Raw genomic sequence first — 9,829 nt, forward strand, 5'->3', positions numbered from 1 at the left:
CCTCAATTTAAAAACTAACCTCTTACAAACAATTCACTGATATGTGGACTCATTTTTGGTATTAAATGTCCAAAGTACCGTACACATTTTTTATTAGACGTTAGTATTTTTACAGTAATGGCATTTTACAGATTAACAGTACATAGTCCCATATCTATATATCCCTCTACAATAGAGGGATGCACCTTTGACAATGTTCTCTCTACGAAGAGTTCAGAAGGAGCCATAATGTTTTACTCTATCAAACTGTTTTGGTTGGGGTATTTTTGTATGAACTCATGATACAACTCAAAGGTTTAGTATAATGTTCAACTTCAGAGATGGATGCAGTGACATGCATAGTAACATGTATTTGAAATAGCACTGCTGAGAAGCAAGGTCTTATTTGAAAACCTATATGTTAAGTGTCACAAAAATCACTTTAGAACATCTGAGTTCTTAAGCAAGTGAAGAATCAAAGTTGAATGATCTTTTTCTTTGCACACTGAGCCACAATAGTGCAGTCTGCACGGTGCATCTCATCGCTTTCCTCTACCTCTCCAATGTCAACATATAATGGGGTGAGAGTTAAGACAGAGCGGCAGCCTTTGTTTTTATCATCTAGCTGTTTGATTAACAGAGAATGTACAAGATACTAATGAATTAATGCTCCAGCATTTTCAAAAGCATGTTAATAAGCTACGCAGATGGCAGCCTTTTTAAGTATTTTTCTTCACAGTTGTACAGTTGGTCGGCATGTATTTTCGATTAACAGGCTGAGAGCCAAAAGGATACTTTGAGACAGTACAGGCTGCTGCACCCCAAAAAGGAATACCAGCAAATTTACATAAATATCATCTCCTGGCTTAGAAAATTTGATTAAAAAACAAAAAAACAAAAAACTGGGAAGAATACATAAAAAAGTAAATCAAATCAAACAAAATAACTTGAGTAATTTGTTCTCAACATTTCCATTCATGTGCATGCATTCTGTGAAACATTTGTTAAAATAAGTAGGTTTCACTCATCTTAGTAAACATCCTTCATTTCCACTTCTGGCATTGAGAGATCATAGGTATTTAACAACATGGATATATAATTATTAGACACAATCTACACTGCCAAGGAAACTTTTTCAGCTGTATCTGCTACTTTCGCTGGGACTTCGATTGTTAGAGTAACTACGGTCACTCTCACTGTCGGAGCCAGAAGACCTACAATAAAAGGTAAACAGGGTGAAATGCCTTACAAATTAGATTTCTATGTTTGTGTTTCAAGTTCAAAGTTGAGTCAATGAATACGCCTTGAAAATAAGATTATTTTGCCCTCAATTAAAGGGATATTCATTAAAACAGAAGATACTGTCAAAGTTACAGGGTGAAATTCCAGTCCCAACGATAGGAGTAGGAGCTCTGTCACCGATTTAAACATGGCGGGATTACCTCTCACAACTACATTTTGAGAGTAAAAATAAAATGTATTTGCTTGAATTCACCAAGCTAGGATGTATTTGAATAAGCCTTTAAAGCTGTTTCAGCAGTGTTTCTCCAATAGAGTGAGCCTGCACATTTCTCACTTCAAAAACAGTAAAGAGGAGTCTAAAGGATTGGGCCATGAAATGGTAAAATAAGGTTTTGAAAAACCATTTGCTTATCAAATTAAATGTGTGCGTTTTTTGTCTTCGCGAACTGGTTGTGTTGACCATCTGCGCAATCTGCAAGATGCAGCCTATTTAAATGTCACGCAAGCCACACAAGGACATGTGAATTTAGAAGAGTAAACTTTCTTGAGAGCGCAGTAATTTTCCAGTCCTAGTTATTTAGTAGATAGTTCATATGCCAAAGGAATGTACCTTAATTCCACATTTGTCTTTCTGAGATTTGCAGCAGCTAACCTGAAACAAGATTCAGGCTTTCTCCATCCCATTATAATCATATTCAGGTGTCAACTCTGATATATAAAAGAGCTTATCTTAATGACAGAGATGGATGGTTTGGGGAATGATTTGAGTGATGTCCACAGACTAGAAACTGGGAGTGGAAATCCAAAGGAAAAGAAGAGTGGGAAATGGATAGGCTAGAAACAGTGCAGTTCCAAACAGTGGCAGATTTTACCACTGAGCAATAACTGATGTGACAAAAGGGACTAAACAACTGACAACCAAAAGTTTGTTACTACCCAAGATCACAATCCAACCTTGATGTTTGTAAACTGCCCACTGATGTCTGTGGGATTTCCACTTCATATTTAGGGCTGCCCATCATCTTCTGTTTATACCACGGACCACGTGACTCAGACAGCAACCCCAGCATAGCAGTGGCCTTACAAACTGGAGTTCTTTTTGAAACATATGCTAGGAACTTAAGCTTTCAGAGCAAATGGACTCTGAAGAACATACACAGTGTCTGTAGAAGTGTAACTAATTACACTTACAGCTCTTTAACTACAGTTATAATTAGAGTGTAAGAAGTGTCATTTGCACTGGCATTTTGGTCAGCAGTTATTTCTCTTCTCAAGATTTTTGCTGGTATCTATTAAAAAAGATCTACCATCCAATGGCATCTTGGCATTAAAAGGTGATTTTTCAATCCCTTGTACCAACATATAAAACAAACAGACAGATTTAAATCCTACAATCATTTAGTTCTCAAATGGTTAAATAATGTTTTTTTTTAAATATGTGCTGCCACAGGTAGAGAAACAGATGCATACAAACGTACTTACATCCAAAGGACCGAATATAGCAGTACAATATTTTTGGTCTCTTCTCAAATTCCTCTACCTTTAGAAATAGTGATTTTGTCTGTTACTCTGGTCATGCATTTCTGATTCCTCAGTATTACTATAAAACAACCTGGTAATACTAGTGAATTTTATATGGATGGTGGTATTAGGAATGGGGGGACAGGGTCTCTCTCCTAAGCTTCCAATAAAACACTAAAAGACTTTCATTATGAATACAGCTATAGTTTTGAAGTTGTGCTACTAAAATTACATACCTGGACCGTCGGTCATAGCTTCGAGATCTGCGATAGCTGTCACTCCTCTTACTTCTACTTCGACTACGACTTCTGCTATAGTAACTATCATAGGTATATGACCTACTTTAATAGGGAGAAAAAAAGTCATTAAAGACTTTGGAAAGGTCTTGGTTAAAATGAAGAAACTTAGACTTGGACATATATGTTGTAAAGACATTTATAAAAGGAAATAAGGATTGCTGAGTGGCAATTATTTGAAGGATTTATCAGAAAGGTAAAACGATTAAAAATGTTTACTTCAAATAGTGTACTTTTCTTTATAAAGTACTAGGAATACATGCCTCGCATTGCTTACCCAAATAAGCTATTTATTTAACTCCCCCCACCCCCACAAACTACATGCGTTTTTAAACTAATTTTAAACTTTCAACTGTATCAAAATCTTAATTTCTCTCTTGCTATTTTTTAATGGGAAGTAAAGAAAAAATGGGGGAGTAGAAGGTTAAAAACAGACCGACAGACTCAGGAAGCAGTACACAAAGGGCATCTAATTCTATTCAGTTCTATTCAGGTTCTAATACTATGTCTTTTTTACTGCAATTTTTGGGTGCCTTTATTTTTTTTATCTTTTAAAAAATATGACTAAATTTCAGGCAGTCAAGTTCTCTTTTATTTGACTACTTTTCAAAAATACCACACAAGTTATAAATTTGAAAGGCACTGTCTTAATACATTTACTTATTTTGGGTGCACCTACACGTGCTTTACTGCGAAGCCGATTAATTAGCTTTGCAGTAAAGTGTCACAGTCTACACATGGGCTATTGGGGAAGTACTATCCTATTGCAGAGTAATTATGTGTGCTCAAATGCGTGTGTGGACTGTGATGGGCTGGCTGGGGCATAAGGGCACTACAGTACGGGTGCTGCCTGCTGGCGAGCCCTGCACTGTAGCACTCTTGTACTTCAGCCAGACCCTCCATTGCCTGATGCTGCCACCCAGAGCCCAGGGATGACCCTCTGGGCCCCCTGCCAGCCCAGGGCTGCTCCACCCTGGCTCAACATGCTGTGGTCCTGGGAGCACGTGTAAACACTGAGCCAGAGAGCAGCTGACAGAACCATGTCCACGTTCATTGCATTGCCCTAACTGCACACATAGATGCACCTAGTAAGAAGAGTTTGCCATTGGTATTAGTTATAGAACCATAATCCCTACCTGGATCGACTGTGACGATCATAAGAACTGCTTCTGGATCGACTTCTACTGTAGGTTCGACTGTCAGAATGAAACAGGAAAGACATTTTAATCATTAAATTGGAACCAAATGCTGAATTAGGAAAAAAAATTCACACAATTTGCTTGGTGTTTTTAGTTGAAGCTGCCTGACATGTTTTCAGAGTTATTCTCCAGGAATATGCAGTCCTGAAGATTATTTCTATTCTTACGCTCCACAGACATTTCAAGTAGAGTGCTCAGAGAATGCAGTTACATTGATACATCTCAACCCTGGATCCAACATTAAGCTACTTTGATTTACTATGCCTCATTTACTACAATTTGCGGTAATATGCACTTCTGGGCATCACCTTCATCACAGAAACTTACCTCCGACTCTTGTAACTGTGGTACGACCTACTCCGACTTCTTGACCGATCCCTACTGTACCATCCCCTGCTTCGACTTCTTGTATAGCTTCGAGACCTAAAATTAAAGAACAATTTTAAATGGGATTTAGTAACATGCGAACTAAAAGGGAGATGTACAAAAATGGGAATTAACATGAAGATTTATTTTGCAAATCTGTTTTATTCCATAAAAGCCAGTTCAGAGAAATTTAATTTCTATTAGCATGCAACTATGAGGGGGGGGAAAAAAAAAAAAAAATCACACACCACAAGAAACTTTATCTTAAACATTTCTTTTGTATCTTTTAAAATAGAATGGCAGTTTATGAAAAAAATTGCACAGCAAATGTATTACCTATAAGAGTACGTGGAACTCCGTGATCGACTTCTTGAATGACTGTAGGATAGAGATCTTGTTCTATGTCTGGATTTAGATTCAGATTTACTTCGTGACCTACTCAGACTCCTGGACTCGCTGTTGTCATCTCTACTTGGAGACTGTTCTTCACTTGAGCTTTCTTGGTTTCTTGGCCTTCGATTTAGTCGTGCTGTTTTTCTAACTTCATCAAACAGAGATCCAGGCCGGATTTTATTTTTACTTTTTATTTCTATTCTTAAGCCTTGCGGTTTAGACTCAGGTGCCGAAGCAGCGCTTTTAACTTCTACAGCACTATTATTAGTAGCAGACTGTAGATTGCTTACACCTTGCAGAGGTTTCCATTTGTTATCTATCATACTGCTTTGTGTGCTTTCACCTATTTCAGTTTTCACAGCATTTTCCACAGCAATGGGCATAGTGACAGAATTACTATCTTGTTTTCCTATTTCTCTTTTTTCTTTCAGGTTGATCAATTCCCTAACATTCCCTTGTTTGGCAGTACTTGGTTCTGGGCTCTCAGTTTGTAAATCTTTGCTCACGCTAGTATCCAAAGTCTGAGGCTTAGCATTCAGGTTGACAGGAGACAAGATGTTCACAACTACCTTCCCAGGAGAGTTACGATCTGGAGTACAAATCTCCATGTTGTCATCTGTTTGTAAGACATCTTCTGACCCATTCTGGTTACCTACTTCAGCATTTTTAAGATTGTTGTTTGGAGCGGTCGCATTTATGTCTGGATTTGAAGTTGCAGCTGAAGTGCTCTTTTCACCGTCTTCTTTACTAAGGTAACTATGGTCCGACGATGAGCTGCAAGCAACATTTTTACTTGCAAGGTTTTCGGCTCCACAAGACTTTTCATCATTTTCATTTTTATCTTGGCACAGGTCACTGTTTTCACAAGCTTGTTGACTCTTATCTGTAATGTCCTTGGCAACTTGCTTTTCCTTTTCATCCCTGGTAACTGGCTGCTCATTCACATCCTCCTCTTCCTCCTCACCAAACTCCAGCGGAGGCTGCCAGTGAAACGCTTCCTTTTGTTTTTGAACCTTACGCTTCTTTTCTTTTTTCCCCTTTGATTTTTCTTTGGCTTTTCTGGAATGTGACTTCTTCAGAGTCTTTTTGGATGCGTGCTTGTGTTTTTTGGTCTTTCCTCTAATATTTGCTGAGCTAGAGTGGGAACTCTCAGACTCTGAAGAGGAGGACTGCCGTTTGCTCGTCTTCCAAGTATGATCCGAATCCAGAAACCCTTCTGAAGAATTTCCTTTAGTTTTCACCCTGCTTTTGACAGGACCAACTTCCGTATCTGATCCTGAGGAAGCCTCACCTTCCTCTTTACTAGATGAAGGCCTAGACTCATCTCGACCATTTCGAGTCTCTTCTCTTTCTGAATTTGATTCAGAGTCCCATTTGCTGCCTGAATAGGTTTTTCTCCTGGTCTTTGCACCACTTCTAGGCCGTTCTGAAGATTTCTCCTTGAAGGTTTTCGTTTTGGAACGGGCACTATCCCACTCACTCTTAGCTTTTTCCTCAGCTCTGTCGGAAGTCAGATTATTTTTATCCTGTTTTGGATTCTCTCCTTCTGACTGAAAATGGCCTTCTTTTTCTTGGGCCGTCTGGACTCTAACAGAATGCTCACTGTCTGTAGAAAAGTCTGAAGATGACCTACTCTCACTTCCTTTTCGCCCTTGAGACAACTCGTCATAGTTTTTAGAGCTTTTGTACGGAAGAGTACTTTCAGAGCTACTTTTTTGCCTTTTCTTAAGCAACTGGAAGTTTTGTTCACTTGACTCAGATTTTCTTTTGCTTCTGCCTCGATCTTCATCACTAAGGGAGTAATATGAGGAAGACCCACTGTAACCTGACTGGTCACTGCGATATTTATTTATTGACTGGGATCTGCCAGTTGACCGAGACCTTGTTCTTGAACTAGACGGACTTCTCGATCTTGTATACGATCTAGAATAGGATCTACTTCGAGAAGATCTGCTCCTTGATCTTGGCCAACTATCTGAACTTCTGTCACTATGATACTTTGAATAGCCACTTCGCTCACTATCTGAACTCTTACGTTGCTTATGGTAGGAGGAAGTAGTATTAGCTTCCTTAATATTTACTAAGTTGTAACTACTTTGTGGAGGCACTAAATGGGTTGTTTTAGCTTTCATTTCCTGAATTCGCTCATAAGATGGCTTCCAGGGCTTCTGTCCGGGTTTCCATCTCGAAGGTGGAGGACTGTCACTTAAGGGTATAACTGGAAGGCTTTCAGTTACAACTGGGGCTACTACAACTTTATCACTCTGTGGTATTGCTGTTCTTACAGGTTCAGTCTTGTTTGGCTTATTTTCATTTAACCGCACTACAGTATTCCGTGATGAATTGGACACAGTCTTCCGGTGCCTGGATTTAGAGCTAGATCTTGATCTGCTTCGAGATCGCGATGATTTAGATGCTGTTCTTGACCTAGAACTTCTTCGGGAATATGATCTGGATCTGGATCTAGATCTGGATCTAGACCTGGACCTGTAGTACGATCGGGAATCTCTGCTTGATAAAGTTGATGAACTCTGGTCATCTTTGTCAGATTTAGACCAGTCTCTTCTAGATGAGCGTCTAGAAGATGAGGAAGAGCGTGACTTCCTCTCATTATCACAAGACAACTTCGCCTTCCTGGTAGAAGAACGAGAGGATTCTACCTCCGATGAGAGTGAAGGTTTCTTTTTTTTAGTTTGTTTATGTTTCCTGAAATGTTTTTGCTTCTTGGACTTCTTTTTGTGTTTTGCCTTCTTTTTCTCTTTTCGGTGCTTTTTGTGATAGTTGGTATATCTTACAGTACTAAGATCAGAATAGCCATTATGCGACCAAGATCTTGATCTCTGGGACACGCTTCTTTCATCCCATCTGCTTGTACAAGGATCACTCAACCTTAAAAAAAGGTTGAAACAAAGTTAGGGTTTATTTATGTTTCTTTAGCAAACAATCTTAAAAATAGATTAACAGGAAGGAACAAAACAAATACAATTTTAGTCCTTGACTAATACAACTTTTTTGTTATTATTCAGAAACCAGATACTTAAATGCAGAACACGGAATGAGATTATTAGACCATCAGAACATGGAATGAAATTCGTATTACAGTTAGTACGTTACCGGAACTTCGAGAGAGCTGCTTCTGACAAACATTTATAAACTTTAAAAATACCTTAGCAATTTTTAAAAAATGTGATCATTAAATTTTGTTCTGGACCTAATATTAGACTTGCTGTGTTTATCTGTAATCCTTGCCAAGAGCTCCCTAGTTGTTGGTCCCACATGGTTACTGCACTGCCCCTGTTCAGCATGTGCAGGGTTACTTTCCCTCCCCACTTCCCTCAAGGCAGATGCTCCTCCTGCAGATACTGTTACTGACTCTCCACTAGCAGTGCGAGGGTGCCCCAGGGCTGTATTTCATCACTTAACACATGCACCAGCAGCTGTTTTCCAGCAGCTGATTCTTGGGGGAAAAAAAGGTGTGTGGTATTCAAGAAAATATGGTGGTGTGATCCTGAACTAAGTATGCCAACAGAAAACATCCTTCCAGATGAACTACTCAATCACACTGAAGCTGCGAAGAAAATGAATGCAAGAAAGTTCTTGCACAAGAGACTTAACCATTTGAAATTTGCAGCAAAGAACTTACTTGTCTCCTTTACTCCATTTCTCTCCGCTGGGTTCTCTGTATGTTCTTAATCTTTGCATTTCTTCTTTCCAATGAGGAGGGGTTTCACTGCTCTCATCATTGTCAGACTCAGAACAGGAGCGCGATCGAGGTGGGGTGTGGTATCGCTTGAAGAACAAACAGCAGAATTAAAATAAAGGCAGACAGTACACAACAACTATCCTGTCCCAGAAAACCAATGTGAAAGTCATCCAGGAGGTCTTAATACAGGCAAGGAAAGAAATGGCATTCTACAGTCCTTTTTTATCCTGTCAGCATAAAAGAGGACCTGACTTTTCAACACGTATGACATTAAAGACTCCCCCATTACCCAGAGTTGAAAATTGGGAGATGAATGGATTGGTTTATATGGAACTCAGAAATAAGATATTTGGGACGAGATCTAAGAGTGACCCTGAACATAAAATACAGTGTACAAACAGAACTTGTCAGGAGAAGCCTATCCTTTGAGACAACGTAGCAGCTGTATGAAGACTGCCTTTTTAACGTACCAGTGGTATATAAAGCAGGTTGGTAAGTGTTTAAGGATGTGGACCCAACAACGCTTTTAATATTGTATTGAGTTCCTGTGAGAGAGTGGGGCTCTTCAACATAGAGGAGGAGGTGGGGATGGTGGTCATGGATAGAAATTCAATATGCCGATACTGATACTAAGAACAGATCATTATGGAATTAATGAAAAACCCAGTTTGTTTTAGGGCTAGCAAATAATCTATAGTGTTGAAACTGGTGATGTTAAATGGAAACTGGCAATAAAATGCCCCAATAGAAAACTTCTTCCATTTAGCTTTAGTCCCTCTTACTGAAAGCTTCCTGCTTTGGAGCAAAGAGTTCTGCAGCTCACCTAAACGACTTTTGGTGGATGCCAACAGGAAAGCATCCAAGCTGCAAAATGCATCAAAGATGGTTCTGGATACAACAGCCAACACCTGTTCTGTGTCAGGTAGGACAATGGGGATAGTCTTGAAAGACTCCAAAACTGGTATTTATAGGCTCTTAATTTTTCAGGAAAGGACTCTAGCATCAGGTGCACAGGTAGCTCAATCAACACTGTTTATTGCTTAGATATGGAGTCAGTACTAACAAGACAACTGGTACCAGGGTGGAAGGCACCACAACTTGGAGCACTTAGAGATTCACAGAGAAAACAG

The 9,829-nt window shown here is 39.2% G+C and overlaps 1 protein-coding gene across 4 annotated transcripts in view; it reads right to left on the reverse strand.

The window, feature by feature from the left end:
- Positions 1 to 279: 279 nt before the first annotated feature.
- The window catches only part of NKTR (natural killer cell triggering receptor), a 56,740-nt gene continuing 47,190 nt past the window's right edge, over positions 280 to 9,829 (reverse strand). For all 4 annotated transcript variants that reach the window (XM_019508065.1, XM_019508066.1, XM_019508067.1 and 1 more), the window contains 6 exons: positions 8,640 to 8,785; positions 4,940 to 7,885; positions 4,565 to 4,660; positions 4,175 to 4,234; positions 2,979 to 3,083; positions 280 to 1,193 (listed from right to left, as the gene is read on the reverse strand). In XM_019508065.1, coding sequence (XP_019363610.1) covers positions 1,115 to 1,193; positions 2,979 to 3,083; positions 4,175 to 4,234; positions 4,565 to 4,660; positions 4,940 to 7,885; positions 8,640 to 8,785 — 3,432 coding nt within the window. In that variant the 3' untranslated portion in view covers positions 280 to 1,114. The remainder of the gene's footprint in view (positions 1,194 to 2,978; positions 3,084 to 4,174; positions 4,235 to 4,564; positions 4,661 to 4,939; positions 7,886 to 8,639; positions 8,786 to 9,829) is intronic.

This window comes from Gavialis gangeticus, unplaced genomic scaffold (assembly GCF_001723915.1).
Source record: "Gavialis gangeticus isolate Ggan-Ray unplaced genomic scaffold, GavGan_comp1, whole genome shotgun sequence".
NCBI lineage: Eukaryota > Metazoa > Chordata > Crocodylia > Gavialidae > Gavialis > Gavialis gangeticus.